This window comes from Aspergillus wentii (assembly GCF_001890725.1).
Source record: "Aspergillus wentii DTO 134E9 unplaced genomic scaffold ASPWEscaffold_1, whole genome shotgun sequence".
In the NCBI taxonomy this organism is placed as follows: Eukaryota; Fungi; Ascomycota; class Eurotiomycetes; order Eurotiales; family Aspergillaceae; genus Aspergillus; species Aspergillus wentii.
Genome location: NW_024467832.1, coordinates 1,286,773 through 1,303,785, shown reverse-complemented (window position 1 = coordinate 1,303,785; position 17,013 = coordinate 1,286,773). Strand labels below are relative to the sequence as shown.

The 17,013-nt window shown below is 50.9% G+C and overlaps 6 protein-coding genes across 6 annotated transcripts; all 6 read left to right on the top strand.

Annotated features, from left to right (window-relative positions):
- The first annotated feature begins 1,113 nt into the window (after positions 1-1,113).
- Positions 1,114-2,251, top strand: ASPWEDRAFT_218330 (uncharacterized protein). Its single transcript, XM_040832293.1, has one exon. The coding sequence runs from the start codon at positions 1,315-1,317 to the stop codon at positions 1,888-1,890; it is 576 nt and encodes a 191-aa protein (XP_040694167.1). The 5' UTR covers positions 1,114-1,314; the 3' UTR covers positions 1,891-2,251.
- Positions 2,076-3,657, top strand: ASPWEDRAFT_166557 (HMG-box domain-containing protein; the record flags this gene model as incomplete). The annotated part of the gene is made up of 3 exons (XM_040830016.1): positions 2,076-2,243; positions 2,291-2,353; positions 2,401-3,657. The coding sequence occupies 3 exons, from the start codon at positions 2,076-2,078 to the stop codon at positions 3,655-3,657; spliced, it is 1,488 nt and encodes a 495-aa protein (XP_040694166.1).
- Positions 3,658-4,270: 613 nt separating this feature from the next.
- Positions 4,271-5,036, top strand: ASPWEDRAFT_22659 (DNA replication protein PSF1; the record flags this gene model as incomplete). Its single annotated transcript, XM_040832368.1, has 2 exons — positions 4,271-4,297; positions 4,353-5,036. 2 exons carry the CDS (start codon positions 4,271-4,273, stop codon positions 5,034-5,036), a joined length of 711 nt encoding a protein of 236 aa, XP_040694165.1.
- A 623-nt stretch (positions 5,037-5,659) lies between these two features.
- ASPWEDRAFT_101474 (sulfate transporter family protein) lies at positions 5,660-9,043 on the top strand (the record flags this gene model as incomplete). The annotated part of the gene is made up of 5 exons (XM_040827387.1): positions 5,660-5,882; positions 5,953-7,266; positions 7,320-7,519; positions 7,566-7,799; positions 7,844-9,043. 5 exons carry the CDS (start codon positions 5,660-5,662, stop codon positions 9,041-9,043), a joined length of 3,171 nt encoding a protein of 1,056 aa, XP_040694164.1.
- Positions 9,044-11,089: 2,046 nt separating this feature from the next.
- ASPWEDRAFT_22657 (uncharacterized protein) lies at positions 11,090-12,981 on the top strand (the record flags this gene model as incomplete). The annotated part of the gene is made up of 5 exons (XM_040832367.1): positions 11,090-11,367; positions 11,426-11,624; positions 11,679-11,880; positions 11,929-12,219; positions 12,278-12,981. The coding sequence occupies 5 exons, from the start codon at positions 11,090-11,092 to the stop codon at positions 12,979-12,981; spliced, it is 1,674 nt and encodes a 557-aa protein (XP_040694163.1).
- Positions 12,982-13,611: 630 nt separating this feature from the next.
- On the top strand, positions 13,612-16,685 carry cpcA (amino acid starvation-responsive transcription factor GCN4; the record flags this gene model as incomplete). The annotated part of the gene is made up of 3 exons (XM_040830015.1): positions 13,612-13,622; positions 15,134-15,921; positions 15,982-16,685. The coding sequence occupies 3 exons, from the start codon at positions 13,612-13,614 to the stop codon at positions 16,683-16,685; spliced, it is 1,503 nt and encodes a 500-aa protein (XP_040694162.1).
- Positions 16,686-17,013: the final 328 nt, after the last annotated feature.

The following is a 17,013-nucleotide window of genomic DNA, read 5'->3' as shown; positions in this document are numbered from 1 at the left end:
GCCTGCGAGAATCCATGTCAGATGGCGCTCGAACCGTGGGAACATATCATGGACGGAATGGGAAAGGTGCATATGTTGGTGGTGTTGATCGGGTGGGATTCCAGAAAACCGATCGAAGACTGGGGCTGATTATGACAAGGACAGACAATCCCTGCTGTCAATCTTTCTGGAGGAGACTTTTGGCTAGACTTGACTTGCAGGTGACACCAACAGGTTGAAAGCACGAGTGTTTAGTCGTGTGGTTGGTAGCATCGGAGGATAGATATCACGACCGATGCCCCAGGGACTATGGACTATTGGCTATTAGATAAGATAGCGGTGTATCTGAACTCTGTGTCTGTCTCTGTAGTGCAGCTCGAGTCAGTCAACCCACGCCCTGAAAGAAACAGAAGAAGAAAAGAAGAAAGAAGAAAGAAGAAGCATAATGCGCAGAACAAAGGAATGAGAGTCTGTTCCTGCGCAAGGCTCCCATATCCTCTACCCTCCTCTACATCCGCTACTCACCTGTCAGACCGCACTTGTTGCAGATCATCAGGCTATCTTCAGCCCATCACGAACTACGCCTCTCTCTCCTCGCCAAACACCTTCCTTCTTTGTGGCCTCAGGCAGACCGGATCAGGCAAGGTGCAGTATATGCATGTACATGTAGGGATGCTATCATGGATGGATACGGACCAGGATATTCTTAGCATCCAACATATCCAGCTACAATAGTATCTACTAACTAGGGCACGTCAATCGACCGACTGGGGTGAATCCATCCTGATCGACTGGTGACTGACCATTTAGCAGCACACGTGACTGAAATGAGACCAGCCCGCAGGAACCAAAAGCCGAGCTAAAATAAACGCCTGGAATGGATGGCTTGCATTGGCTGGTGGTGCTGCTCATCCTGGTATCGTATTGATACCGTATTTAACTATAGTTCGGGGAACGGCGCTAGTGATCGACTGCGAGCCACAGGAGATGCGCCGTTTACTTTAGCCCCACCAATCAGGGGCCGGTGGTGCTGTTGTAATTGTCATACATTCGATTTTGTAATCTATTTATTTTATAAGATATTGCTTTTATTTTATTTTATTTATTTTAACTCAATATTAATCATCAGCCTTACTGTTTCGTTACTTTCCGTTTGATACAGTGGAGTCCTGCTCCCTTCCGAGATTCACCTAAATCATATCAGGTGGGCTACTGTGGACGATTGAGGTAGATGAACATCCAGTGGGGAAATGTCAAATGGTCAAAGACGACAGTTGACAGGTCATGTATCGAATCAGAAAATAAAAAAAACTATTGCCCTGATCTTGTGTGACGATGCCTGAGCGTTGGGCTGTCACGCCAACATCGCATCTTCACCTTCACCTCTCCGGATTCAGCAAGAGACATACAAAACAGACATTTAGATTGCTTCAAAAAAAGGGAGAAAAGACAGGAACTGCTGCGCCAGAAACTCCTGATTTGGCACAAAGGAGGGGCACAGCGTCAGCACTTTTTTTTTTCCCCTCACATTTTAATTCCTCTATAGCGTTCTGTTGGACCCGACAGTCTGGGACACAAAGACGACTAACCCGTGTTCTTTTCCTGCTCGTTTCGTGCTGTTTTTCTGCTGTCGCGATGCTTGAGTCAGGGTCTCACTGCTGCCATAAATCCATCTTAAGATATCGCTTCCCCTCCTCTTCGTCCTCCTTCTCCAACTTCTTCTCTCTCCATCTCTTCTACTTCCTCTCCCGTCCCGGTTTCAAACAACTCCCTCAAACATTCACCTCCTTTTTCTTTCTTTCTCACTCTTCTTTTATCTCTTGTTCCTTTATTTATCACTTTGTCTGTCGTCTTCTTTCTTCTCCTTCCTTCTCTCTCTCTCCCTCTCTCTTCCATCGTCCTCCATTATAAGGCTACTTTGTCTCACTCTATAAAGTATCCTTTTATTCTTATTCTTCCTTCTGCAAAAGTCTGGAAGGCTTCAAATGCATCGTTCCTTTCCTACCATCATTCAGACTATCTGTATCTTTACCCTCTTGTCTTTCTAAGGATCGACAGTAGCTCTGCTATACTCCCCGCCGATCTAGTGTCACACCATGGCTGCTGCTAGATTCATTCGCCAGCCGCCTTCTCCTCCTCATTCGGCCGACGGCGAACCGATCCCAGACGCACAGATGGACCCTTGCGGTCAGATTCATCCGTTATATGCCCACCCAGATTCTTTTGCTGGTGTATACCCTAATCATCCCGAGATGCAACAAGTGGTGAGTTGATACTATCGCTCGAATGATATCAATACTGACAATTCCAGTCTTATGGCTCTCCGCCGTACTACACCGAAAATGACTATCGACTCATGCCAATGCAGCATCCGGTAGATATATTTCCTCCCTGACTCATGAATCCTGCTAATTTCTATAGATGGTAACCCACGGGATGCAGGTCAATACTCCCCCACCTACCTCTGATGATGGAATGGCGTCTGGCAGTCTGGAGCCCAACTCGCCGGAATGGGCGTCTCCTCGTTCCAGACCATCTCCCCTTAAGACGAGAGTCGCGAGGCCGGTCAAGGCCAAGCGCAGGACGGGCAAAGCGACGGATCGAAAGGCCAAGCCCAAGATGTCCGGGCCCCTGAGCGAAATCACCCACCATTTGACCCATGTTCCTGTCCGGGACATGGAGGAATGGGTCCGTCGACCGATCGAGGTCCGTCACCAGGAAGTGATCAAGAGGAATGGCAAGATTGCTCGGCCCATGAACTCGTTTATGCTCTACCGGTCTGCCTATGCGGAGAGAGCCAAGGAGTGGTTTTCTCAAAACAACCATCAGGTGGTGTCGACTGCTGCCGGTGATAGCTGGAAGATGGAGCCCCGGGAAGTTCGTGAAAAGTACGAGCGTCTGGCAAGCATTGAGAAGAACAATCACCTCAAGGCACACCCGGGATACAAGTTCACCCCATCCAAGGTGGATAAGGAGAAGAGGAACAGACAGTCTTTGGTAGGAGACGACCGGCCCGAACTGTCTGTTCAAGATCACACCCCCGCCTCTAGTCCATTCTTCCACAATCGCGGCATGAGCTCCGATGTCGACAGCAGCGGCTGGAAGAGTCGCGACTCGACCCCCTTTGACATTCAAGACCACGGTCTTCCCATGGGTAGTTATATTAGCTCGTCCTGGCCGACGAGCACTCCCTCTAGCAGGTCGGTTCCTGGCATCATGGCTTCCCCGGAGCCGGCAGCGCACTACCTCCACTCATCGGTCCATTCCGGCATGGTGGGCCACGTGGAGGACCTTGGACTCAGAAAGTTCGATATGCAGGAGCTCCAGTATGCATCATCCAACGCTCTGGCTGGGCTTCCGGGAGCTGCCCATCACGATCTTCTTCAACAGACCTCCGTCGCCGCGCCGGGGACAAACGGAGGCCAGATGGACCCTCAACTGCTGAGCATTCATCCCAACGAGGAGGGGAGCCCAGTTTTTTCTCAACCCCAGTACATGTGGCCAGAGGGACCAAATAACTATCTCCCTGCCACCGCACCGATGGAGCCCGGCTCCGTCCAGTATCCCGTGTCAGCGGCCTATCAACCGGGGATGCAGCCGATGGTGCATCACGAGGCCGGCCTGGACGCATCTGGCGACTTTGACCAATGGATCAACCCTCATGGAAACGGATATTAAAAGATTAGAATCTTACTGTATCAGAGCATGACGACGACGATAGAACGCTCGCTTTGAGTGTACGTCTTGGGGAGGCTTTTTACTTCTTACTTCAAAGACCAGGAAACTGGAGTTATCACGGCGCACACTTGGGCTGACTTTATCTCGACTGGACGTTCAGGACTTTTATGAACTGGGTGGTCTTTTGTTTATTATTTCTTATGTGTGGTTCTTTGTTCTGGGTTCCCTCCAGGAGTTTCTTTTGTCGAGTGTCTTTTGGTTAAATTCCCTCAATGTTGGTGTTTGTTTTGGAATCTTGAAATATCTAAACCGGTGGCAGTCTGCTTATTTCTTTGAATCTTCTGTAATAACAGGTCATCTACATAGAATCACTGTTAATATCTGATCTTCTATACAAATACTCAAACTTCGTTGTTTATAGAGTTCGCGATCAGCGGGATCGGCGCTCTGACTAACGCGGGTTTCGCCAGTCGCCAGCGGCCAAGCATCGACAAAGAAAACCGCTTCAACTCAACTCCAAGTCTCCAACAGCTCCAACAGCTCCAATTATTCTTTATTCATGGCCGTCTTTTTATTCCAAATCTTCTAATTAACTAATTACCATCTATATACAATGTACGGAGAACTCGGCAACAAACTGGTCCGTCACGGCTTCCCTACATCCCACCTATATCAACATATTAACCAAACCACAGGTCCAACATGCCAAACGAACCCAATCCCTCGCCCACCTCCCCCCCTACCAAACCGAAATGGCACGCGCCGTGACCCGCGAAGTCCGCGATCTCGACCGCGACGTCGCCCGCCTCCTCACCCCCTTCGAAGGCAGCTTCAACCCCTCCGCCCAGCCCGCCATCGCATGCGCCCTCCTCGTCGACCACCTCTGCATGCGCCGCAACAAACGCTGCCTCCTCGCGTACCACCGCGTGCGGACGGAGAAACTCGAAGAACTCTGCTGGAACGGGGTGGACGTGCTCGAGCAGGAGCGCGAAGCGACGCAGCAGGCGGAGCTGGACGACGGCGGCACGGGGACGGGCCATGCGGGGAACTCGAGCTCGCTGAGTCCCGAGGAAGAGGAATATTTCCGCCAGTATGGCGATATGCTCGCGGCGTATAAGGGGCAGTGGACGGATGTGGATTTGACGGGGAGTTTGGAGCCGCCGACGGATTTGTTTATTGATGTGAGAGTTTTGAAGGATGCGGGGGAGATTCAGACGGAATATGGGTATCCCTCCCTTCCATTTTACTATGTGGTATACATGAGGATGCTAACTGGATCTGACAGTGTGATTAATTTGACCAAGAATAGTCAGCTATATGTACGACAGGGCGATGTGGAAAGGCTGATTTCGCAGGGATTTCTGGAGCGATTGAGTTGATTTGATGTTATGATACCCATGATTAGACTGCAATGCCATGACTCGTAAGAAAGCTAGATCTATCGTAGTGAGCGAATTACCATCCTATAAGCCTCATCGTGAAGTCCAAATATGCTCGGGATGTGCATGCGGGGATAAACCGGCGTATCAGGAATGATCCAAGCTTTGGACATCACATGCAGCAAGTGAAGAAAAAGCAACAACTTCGTCATTATTAGCACTGTTTATCCTCACCTTCTTTTCATTGCTCAATTGGAATGAATTCATATATATCAATTCGATCCATCATGTTTTTCGCCTCATTATCCCTGTTTTTTGCAGTCCCACTGTTTGATAACGCGATAAGACTTTTTTAGTCACTCTTAATCGTTTTCGATAACGCTGAGTCGAGACTCCGATCGTATCACCCCTCTTCTTCTTCTTAAATATCTAAATATCCTATCCTCATATCTTTCCTATATCCTTTCCTCTGAACTGTCTTAATCCCTTGCATCGCATCCTCCTTTCCCCGTTTCCGTCTCCGCCGTCAGCTCCACAACCCCAAGCAGAAAGCGGCCCGTCCAACGTCTCGTCACCAGCAAGCTTCCTGGTGGGCTTGACACGACACCTGCTGCTCTTGCGCTATGGGGGTCTTCAATCCTCGTGGTCGCAGCGATTCCCGCGTGTCTGGCCTGCCACCGCATAGCAGTCCGTCTTTTGTCGACGATCTGGCTCCGGAGCACGCCATGACTGCTACTAGTCCTCCCGGGGCATTCGGGGTTGAATCCTCTGCGAATGCGCTGGGTGGGAATAGCTATCATAGGACTCCTACGCGGTCGTTTTATCACAGGTCTTTTAATAATACTGGTATGAAAAAAGGAAGGGAAAAAAAATACTACTAGTCAATTGCCACGTAACTGACACTAGACCGTTCTAGATCCCGCTCCTTATGCCTCGCAAGGTCTCCGCGAACAGACGGCCGAATTGGCTTCCTTTGCGCTCTCGTTGAATACAGCTAGCGGTCCGTCGCCGTCAGACCGACCGGCTCTTCCTCCTAGTTTGGATCTGTTCGACCCGGATCGGAATTCGGATACGGGTTCGGGTTCGGGTGGTGGTTTGCACGATTTACCGGGTGGTACCTCTGCTCCTGTGGCTGGGTCTTCGGCGTTGACGGATTTGATTCGTACTTCTCCTCCTGATTCTTTGGATGGGGAGGGGGAGGATGGTAGTGAGAGTCAGGCTGCGATGGTCACGAAACCGCCTATTACAGTCCGTCAGCCCGAATCGCCGAGTACCGAGCGGACGTCGTTGTTGCGGTCGAAGAATTCTCAGAGCTATGGTGTTGTAGATGATGTTGAGAACCAGGGACGAGCGCGAAAACGGCAACCGGGGTCATTTTCTAAAGCGTTTTCTACGATTGCAAGGACATCACGGATACTTTCGAGCCCAAAGTCTTGGGATAGACGGGTGGTATGGCGGGAAGGAGTGGTATACCCGGCCAGTCTGCTTCCGTCTGTGTTTCTCGGGTTGTTGCTGAATATCCTTGATGCGTTGTCCTACGGCATGATTCTTTTCCCGCTGGGGGAGCCTATCTTTTCTGAACTAGGCTCGGATGGTATTTCGATGTTTTACGTTAGCACGATCATCGCGCAGTTGGTGTTTTCTGGTGGAGGGTCCATCTTCAAAGGTGGAATAGGGAGTGAGATGATCGAGGTGGTCCCCTTCTTCCACCAGATGGCGTTCACAATCCTGAACCGAGTCGGCCAGGATAACCCGAAATCAGTTATTGCGACTACGATCTTATCTTTCTCGGTCAGCTCCATCCTGACCGGGCTGGTCTTTTTCTTGATGGGAACCTGCCGACTCGGTTCTCTGATTGGTTTCTTCCCCAGACACATCCTGATCGGGTGTATTGGTGGCGTGGGCTTTTTCCTATTCTTAACCGGCATTGAAGTGTCGGCTCGACTGCCTGGGTCTTTTGAATTTACCATTCCCACGATGCAGACGCTTTTCAACGTCGACTCTTTGTTCCTTTGGATGATACCCTTGTTTCTTGCGATTGGGCTCCTTGTGCTGAAGCGGTTTGTTCGGTCTAATTTTCTGGTTGGTGCTTACTTTATCGGGGTCGCGTTGGTGTTTTATATCGTCAAATTCAGCTGCAATGTGTCGATGGAGAGGCTGCGAACGAGAGGGTGGGTGTTTGATGCTCCTGCGTCTTCGAATCCATGGTATCATTTCTATACGCTTTATGGTATGTTGCACTGCATGTCTTGGTTGATTCATACAGCATACTTATGGGTGCAGATTTTGGTGCCGTTAATTGGCCGGCTTTTCTGGATACGATCCCGGCCATGTTTGCGCTCACCTTTTTTGGGGTCCTGCATGTACCGATCAATGTGCCGGCGTTGGGTATTTCCACTGGCGAGGATAATTTGAATGTGGACCAGGAGCTCATGGCGCATGGTGTCACGAATGCGCTGTCTGGATTTGCGGGTAGTATTCAGGTATGACGAGTGGCTTTTGGATGAGGGCGATTGCTAATGAGGATAGAACTACCTTGTGTATACGAATAGTTTGCTGTTTATCGACAGTGGTGGTAATTCTCGGTTGGCAGGGTTTATGCTGGCGATGGCTACCACGGGCATTCTTTTTGTCGGTCCGGTGATTGTGGGATTTATTCCTGTCATGGTTGTTGGGGCTCTTATCTTCATGCTGGGGATTGAGTTGATGCAAGAGGCTTTGGTTGATACGTGGGGAAAGCTGCATCGGCTTGAATATCTCACGGTAAGTTGGACTGGCTCTGTCTGAAACGATGGCTGACTTGTAAGGTGGTTATTATTATCGTGACCATGGGAACTGTGGACTTTGTCGTCGGTATCATTGTTGGCATTGTGCTGGCGTGTGTGAGCTTCGTCGTTCAAACCTCGCGCAAATCCGCCATCCGGGCCACGTACTCGGGCAAGATAACCGGGTCAACAGTGCGACGGCCACCGATCCAGCAGCGGTTTCTGAGAGAAGCAGGACAGCAGACGCTCATCATCAAGCTTGCAGGATACCTCTTCTTCGGGACGATCACGAACGTGGAGAAGATGATGCGGGGACTGATCGAAGAGGAAGCGTTTAACCGACGGCCGATCCGGTTTGTGATCCTGGACTTCTCGCGGGTGTACGGACTGGACTTTTCGGCGGCCGAAGCGTTCACGCGCATTAACCGGATTCTTCGCAAGAGAAATGTGCAGACGACCATCTCTGGATTGGATGTTGAGGGGGATGTGGGGCGGGGACTACAGAATGTCGGACTCTTCGAGACAGGGAACGGGGTGCCGATCTTTGAAGACTTGAATTCTGCCCTGGAGTTCTGCGAGAATGACTACCTCAAGGTGTTTTACAGTCACCGGGAAGCGGTGCTGAGGAGAAACGAGTCCTCGCCTTTCCTGGAAGTCCCTGTACCCCCGAATCAACCACAGCTGGGCGATGGGCTGGTGAGCTCTCCTCGACGGCTGTATCTACAGCAAGTCGCCACGAGCACCATCCACGAAGATGAAACGGCGGTGGTGGTCCCCGCAGCCTGGTCCGCGATGCGACAGCCGCTCCCTCTCCTCCTGCAGACCTTCCAAGGATTAAGCTCGCAGAACGAAGACTTCTGGTACCCGGCCTGCGAGTACTTTACACGCGACACCTACGCGGCCGGCACCGTCCTCTACGAAGAAGGCGACGTGCCGAAGGGGTTCTACCTGCTCGAAGCCGGGATGCTACGCGCCGAGTACGAACTGCCGCAGGGACGGTACTTTGAACTGATCGTGGCGGGACGGCCGTGCGGGGAGCTGCCGTTCTTCAGCGAGACGCGACGAACGGCGACGGTCAAGGCGGAGCAGGAATGCGTGACGTGGTGTTTGAATGCGGAGAAGTGGAAGGAGATGCGCGAGAGGGAGCCGGCGATAGCGCAGGAGTTGTTGACGGTGAGTTTGAAGCTGACGACGGAGCGGATGGATAGTATTACCAGTTATGTGCTTACGACGGCGGCATGATTATGATTCGATTCGTTTCTTTTCTTTTTTTTTCTTTATGATTATTGAGTATCGTAGAGTGTACTCCGTAGATGAGTGACTGTATCGAAGGCTGATGCAATATGATGCCATTACAGAAGATCAGGTGAGCCCGAAGGAGAAGATTAGATGGGCTGATGTGATTGGACACATATGACTACTGTACACCTGATTGAGTTGCACCACCTCAGAGTACAGAACATTCCTCTGTAGTCTGTCTGTCTGCAAGGTGTCTGTAGTAGAAAATTAATAATCCCATATCAGGATAGTCAGTTACTCCGTACCTAGGTAGACAATAAAACCGTCCTCTCCTGATCCATAAAACGGCACAAGTGGACCCAACAAGAGTGGAACCGACCAAGAATCCTTAGTTCCGCACTTATAAGCTCTAAGGGTGACTAAGGAGCTTCCAGGAGCGAACTAAGGCTCTCTCCTATCGTATTTGGACCCTTTTCGCAGGACCACACGGAATAGATGACTATCCTAATATATCCCAACATTTATCCTGATATTTAGCGATGTGTATCTTACATGTTTCATGTTCTTAAATTTGTAGAGGAGTGTAAGGGAGATATGAGGAGGATGTCCAGAAGATTCCTTATGACATGCCAAGGTGGATCATCCTGGATCGACGGGGGTTTGATTGGTCTCTGCATAAGGGGTCATCCTCACACAGTACCACCCAGTGACACAGGCAGTATTGTATCTGGAATTCTGGGTAATATGATAGAAAACTATAACTCGAGTGATCGTATCAGATCAGTCTCATCTAGAGTGTTATATCAGGTAGAACTCCTGCAGGGTATTGGTGTAGGGCTGTCGATATTATTACGAGACATTAGGCGTTGCAACCACTGGTGGGGCGGGCCTAATGACCTACATGATGAGCATTTGCCAGAATCCCTACCTTTCGTCCTTGATAGGACACATAGCTGAGGGACACATGACAGGATGATGGAGGGAGCCTCTGTGTGCTTATTGGTTGTTGTCTATTTATCCTGGATCCATGGTTATGTATGACGGTATTGTTCTGACAAAATGGAATATTCAGATCATGAGATGAGATGATTCAGGAGGGAATCCCTAACCAGGAGACTCAAGAGGACCATGGAAAGCTTGGATCAGGACGAATCGGTGGCGGCTGGCGTCCCACTTATGGGGCAGGTGACCAACTACAGAGTATACAAACATATGATATTTTGTAGTAGATAGATCATGCATACTGTAATTAAGAAGAATAAGAGTAAAGATATAATATATATAAAAGAGTAAATACAGTATAAAATAAGATGAAGATGATGAAGATACTGTTCTGTTGATTAAGACGTTAGCTGCACGGCCGATATCCCCCCTCGAGCTACTAGCGGGGGCCTAGCTGTCATAGTGTGTTTTTGGGTTTGGCCTTCATCTCAGCACGTTTTTATCGTGCAATACTACCTATGTACCTACATATCTTATGTACATACATGATACATTATTTGATATTGTTTATTTATTATGATTTCTCTCTTTATATTCTCTATTTATTTCTTTTATTTGTATATCTATCTGATTTGTTATTAATTTATTTTGTAGATGTAATAATGCAAACCCCTTAAATAAAGCCGGTGGCGCCCCTCCACTTTGTCTAGACTAGCCTAGCGCCCTGCCGCTCCCTTCCCCTTCCAGTCTAGCGCCCTTCTTTTCTCGCCCTCCTTTCTCTCTCCCTCTCCTTTCTTTCCTCTCGCTTCTTTTGGCTTTTTTTTTTTTCTTCTTTTCCTCTTTTCCTCTTCTTCTTCTTCTTCTCTCTTTCTTCTCTCTTTCTTCACCATCTTCGAAAGCCTCTTTTCCTTTCTTCCCCTTACACTTCGTTGTGATACCCGAGCTCTTCTCGCCTCGCGCTTGATAGAGCTCTTGTTTACTTTCTGTTGAGATACCCCAAGATACCCTTATCAAACCTTTTTTTTTTTAAAAGCTCTTCAGAGCTTTCTTACTCTTATTTAATCTTTAACCCCCTTTTTGTTATAATCACTTTTAATACCCTTCACTATGTCTGACGTCCAGAAGCCTGTTGAGGAGACCCCCGCGGCCACTCCTGCCGCTGCTCCTGCCGCTGAGACTCCTGCTGCGACTGAGACCCCCGCCACTGAGGCTCCCGCTGCTGAGACCACCCAGGAGACTCCTGCTGAGACCACTGAGGCCGCCCCCGCTGCCGAAAACACTGAGGCTCCCGCCGAAGAGCCCAAGGAGGACAAGAAGGAGGAAGCCAAGGAGGTCACCCCCGCCACTGAGGGTGTTCTCGGCTACAAGGGCCCCGGTCTCGTCAAGTAAGCGCCATCGCCATACGTACATCCAAGGTAAATTTTCGGTTCTGACAATTCATAGGGGTCTTCGTTTCGCCAAGCGCTTCTTCTACTTCAACGACGAGGCCGTCGAGGCCAAGCAGCTGTCCGTCTTCCAGCAGAACGAGAAGCCCGCTGTCGCCAACCCCACTGTCGCCTGGGCTACCCAGACCGGCAAGGGTCTTCTCTTCTTGACCAAGCGCGCTGAGGACAAGGCTACCCCCGCTGGTGTCTTCAACTTGGTGAGTACAATCGCGCCGCGCATTGAGGTGGTAATGGTTCTAACAATTGGACAGGCCGAGGTTGCCGACATCACCAAGGATGGCTCCAACGAGGTCCTCTTCAAGGTCAACGGCCAGAAGCACACTTTCCAGGCTGCCAACGCTGGTGAGCGTGACAGCTGGTTCGCCGCCCTCGAGGCAAAGGCTGCTGAGGCCAAGGCCGAGAAGGAGACCATTGTCGCTAGTGAGGGATACAAGGCCGAGCTTGAGAAGCTGAGTAAGTTGTTCGATTTAAGTATGCTTGTCAAGTGCTAATATCTTTCAGCCAACCCCGCTGCCGCTGAGAAGAAGGAAAAGGCCGCTGAGCCCAAGGAGGAGGCCAAGGAAGAAGCCAAGGACGAGGCTGCCCCCGCTGAGGAGCCCAAGGACAAGGCCACTGCCAAGAGCCGCTCCCAGTCCCGCAAGAGGACTAGCATCTTCGGTACTCTCCTCGGTAAGAAGGAAGAGGCCGAAGAGAAGAAGGAAGAGGACAAGCCCGCTGAGGAGGCCAAGCCCGCTGAGGCTACCACTGAGACTACCGCCGAGGCTGCTCCTGCTGCTGAGTCTTCCGCTGAGGGTGAGTAACGTCCATTGAACATGTTTGACACGCCCGACGGAAAGCTAACTTTCTCAAGCTGCTGCTCCTGCTGAGACCACCGAGAACAAGGAGGAACAGAAGGAAGAAAAGAAGGAAGAGGCCAAGGAGGAGAAGAAGGAGGAGAAGACCGAAAAGGCTGAGAAGGCCCAGAAGTCCAAGCGTGCTTCCCTCTTCGGTGGCTTCTTCCAGAAGGTCACCAGCCCTTCCCAGGAGAAGACTGAGAAGGAGGCCACCGCCCCTGCTGAGACCCCTGTCGCCAGCACTGCTCCCCAGCTCGAGAACCCCGTCGAGGAGGCCGCTGTCAAGCCCATTGAGCCTGAGAGCGTGACCGCCCCCGCTGAGGGTGAGGCCGCCAAGGACGCTGCTGCTCCTGCTGAGACTCCTGCCACTGAGACTACCGCCGCTGCCACCAAGGAGAAGCGCCGTACTTCTCTCTTCTTCGGCAAGAAGAAGGCTGGTGAGTCTGACAACGAGGCCGAGGGTGAGGCCAAGCCCAAGGGCAACAAGCTCGGTGGTCTCTTCCGCCGCTCCAGCAAGGCCGTGAAGTTGGACAAGGAGGAGGCTCCTGCCGCCGACGCCGAGGCCAAGGCTGACAAGCCCGAGCCCATCTCCAAGGACGCTCCTGTTGAGGAGGCCCCCGCCGCTGAGGAAGCTGCTCAGCCCGCCGAGGCCCCCGCTACCGAGGAGGCCAAGCCCGCCAACGTTGCCTCGACCTCCACCCCCGTCCAGGCTGCTGCATGAAGCGGTCCTCCTCGGAGGCGTGTCGTCGAGTACGAGCGATGGTGGGACATTTTACCGACTCCTCCCAGCGCCTCTGTCTCCGTTTGAACATGCCATTCTACGATATGAACAAAAAAGTCGAAAAAAACCCACTGAAAATACCAATATTAATACCATGTTCTCCTGCTTTTTATTTTCCTTTTGTGGTTTTCTGGTTGCCACTGTCGCTCCTTCGGTATCCTTGCGTTATCTTGTGAGGGCCCTGCCAGATTGAGTGCCAACGATACCCATTAATGCTTCTTTGGCGGTCGTTTCCGGCATTGATATCCCGAGTGGCTTCCGGAGCCGCGTTTCATTCCTTTATGATATCCGTTCCCGCAGCGATACCCGAACGCGACCTTGCGCGTGTTCAACGTTGTGTGCCGTCTGAACTAGATTGATACCACTTGCTGTCTTTTTGCCTGCTTTCTTGTGTATTTTGTTTCCTTGGATTTAGTGTTTTGCCATTTGATGCGTTGTCTTGATACCCTATGGGGAGGAGGGTGATTTCTCTGGCAGTGGGGAGGGCCTACAGCCCTTGCCTTCTGGGAGGGACGCCCATATCTAATGTGTTAATGTTTGCGTGGTGCTTTGGGCGGGGGCTCTCCGCCGATGGGTGCCAAGTATGTATGCGCACAGCATCAATAGGTAATAGCTAATAAACCATGCGTTGTTTATATGATCAGTCTCTGTAGTTACTCAAGTGTAGTTGTAGCATCGTAGTTGAATTTGTAAGCTGTCTTTGTCGATCTGGAGTGAAGCTTGGACCAGGTGATTGTGATGGTGATCATGGTGTTTAGTTTGGATGAGTTTATCAGTCTTCACTCTGGTAATACTGATTTCATACGGTGCCTGACTACGAGCTTATCATTTACACTGTCTATAGGAAGCTTTTTTCATTCTGTGGATATTCTGAGGGTAGGCTTATCAAATATTGTTGTCTGGGGATATCCTCCAGTCTATACACGACTATTACACGTGTATCGTATTACTCTGCCGAGGATAACCATCTGAACAGACAATAGACATCAATAGAATAGACAAGATAACGGAATGAGGGAATTTGTGAAATGTGAATTGTAAGCCGTGATTCCTAAGCAATGCGCGATAAATTAACTCGTACGAGAGTTAAGCAGCAATACTTGGTAAAACAGGGAAGTGGAGATAATCTTCTTGCGCATCACTCCATTATGCACCCTCATATGTACTCTGTATGTGTAGTCTTTTACATACGCACATGCATTTGATCTATCTCAATTCATGCCCGTCATTATCATCGTGTAGTTGCTGTAACAGTAGGTAAATGAGGGGTAAACCTGAGGCGAATCCCGGGTTCCCGAAAGGAAAAATTAAAAATCTTCTCACGTTCACGCCCTTCGACGGCACCATCGACACAAGCGGGAAAGTCTGCGCCTCCACGGCGGGGAGGGAATTGGGAAATGATCTCCCCTTTATCACCATCACGTTCCCTACAGTTCTACACAGGACACACTACACAGCATATACTACATATTGTCTAGCTGTCTTGAGGCTTAGCAGTGGAGATGCGCAGCCTCCTGTCAGTCTGACGGTGGTGATTATCTTGTAGAGAATGAGACACTGAGAGCCTCACAAATGGGTGCCTAGACGGAGATGCGGTCTGATTGGCCAATGGATACTTTCGGCGGGTTTCAGACAGGGGTTTGCAGCCCGCCGTATTGCGATTACAGCTCGTATTGCCGTTTCTGGCCCGCTGACTGGCCGGTCCGGAATGGCCCATCCCTGCCCCTCCGCCAATAGAAAACCGCACAGCCTATGACTCACACTTGGCCCCCCGTGTCAGAATGCCGTAGCCCGATCTGGCTAGCCTGGCAGGCGGGGCCTTGTCCTCACCCTGATTGGCAGGGGCTTCGCCTCGGGGCGCACACAGCCAGACGCGGTGGAGTTTAAGAGTGCCTGATTTCCCGTCGCTGCCTGGCGCTTTTCTTTTCCCTTTTTTTTTTCTCTTCTTCTTTCCATCTTCCCACACTCTTCCCAACTTCACATTCTAAGACATTTTTATCCAAACCACCACCATACATCTATACAAGACACCAAAGAATCAGTTTTTAGACCGCCAAAATGGACGCTTTCTAAGCTCCCCCCTACGGAAAAGCTCGTCTTTCTCGCCTGAGACAGACATCATAGATCCCTCTCGGACCTCGTCGTTTACCAATCTCTCCTCCAACACTCCCCCTTCAGAGTCTCCTTTTTCAGGACCTCTGAACTTTAGCATCGCCTCGCGTCGCTCAAGTTCATCTGCAAACAATATTCACCCGTTCGACATCACGTCGTTCACCACGGATACTCATCAGCAATCATGGCTCCCCTCGCCCCCGCCCCCGCAGCCCTTGGCTCAGAATCCGAATTCGATCAACAATCAAGACAACAACAGCAACAGTGTCAGCTCCCTACAGGAGGACTTTGTTCTTTATCCAACCGTGCCCGCCCCTCGTCCTCAGCCGCTCCCCAAGGACTTGTGTGCGCCAGCTCCCTCGAGTACAGCCCATAGAAAATCCGCAGACTCCCTCCATCCTTTCCTGGTCCAACAGCAACTCTCTCGTCAATCTAGACGGCATTCTCTGAATCTGCAGCAGCATCTCCAGCAGCAGTTCGCAGGCTCGCCTGTTCAGGTTCCTCGAGTGACCAGCCTTATCTCGCAGTCTTCTCCCGGGTATCCTCTGTCCTCGTCTCATCGGTTTAGTCCCTCCGCTCGGAAGCACTCCCGACGATTCCACCCTGCGTCGGTGCCTTCGAATTCTCCCAATTACAGTCGCCCGCCCGTTCCTTTGTTCCGCAACAGTACCGGCAATCTCTCCTATCAACAGAAACAGCAGCTACATTTCCAATTACAACTACAAAATTATCACCGTCGTATCATGTCGAACCCCAACCTTGCTCAAGGTGATTATTCCTTTTCTTCTTCGCATTCTTTTTGCCATCAGTCGCTAACTCGCATGTCAGATCTCCCCGATCTCTTTGATCTTCCCTCGACCCACTTTGGGGACGAATTTGACCCGGCTACCGAGTCCACCATGCTTTCTCCACACATCACCACCAACTTCGACTCGTTGGCGGGTGCGCCTTCGGGTACGGTCTCGCCCAAGGATTTGATGATGGATGCTTCCGCTCCCCCATCAACTTCCTTCACAGACCTCAGCACCCCGTCCTTCGAGTCGCCCGGGTACTTTAGCCAGGACACCTCTCCGATGATCCCCACCGATTTGGAGATGCCCTCGGGCCACGAGGAATGGGAGTCGCTATTCCCGACCAATGATGCTTTCTCTCTGCCCATTGACATGGCACCTCTGGAAGCTGGGGCTCTCAGCCAGCCCAAGGCCACTGGACCCCCTCCTTCTCCTGTGATCCGCGACTCGTCTGAATCCCCTCGCGAGTCCCCTGCCCCTACCCGTCCATCTACCAAGCACTCCACCGTCGCCGGTGTCAATGCCCGTCAAAGGAAGCCCCTGCCTCCCATCAGCTTTGACTCGACGGACCCCGTGGCTGCGAAGCGTGCCCGCAATACCGAGGCCGCTCGCAAGTCCCGTGCTCGGAAGCTGGAACGCCAGGGTGTCATGGAGCTTCGCATTGCCGAGCTCGAGAAGTCCCTTGAAGAAGCGCAACAGCGTGAGCAATACTGGAAGGCCCTTGCCCAGAACAAGGCCTAAGGTTCATCAATTCTTTCATGTACGCCTGTGTATCTTTGTTATGTTTCATGTACCATGCTGTTTCTGCAAGTCTGTTGTTTAGCGGGTTCTGCGGTAGGCGGGGGCGTGTGAGCCTCTCGTCAGCCGGAATGCCAGGAGTACCAGTCAGTCTCCCACAGGATGGTTACCTGACAATGACGCTTCTGGCAGGATAAAAGTTTTCCTTGTGTGTTTGCTTTCTATACCAATTGCCGTGCTGCATCCTTGCAACGCGCGAGATTGCTTTTATATCTTTTTTTCTATTTTTTCGGTTATGACCGTCCTGTGTTTTTTGTTACTTATCTGCCTC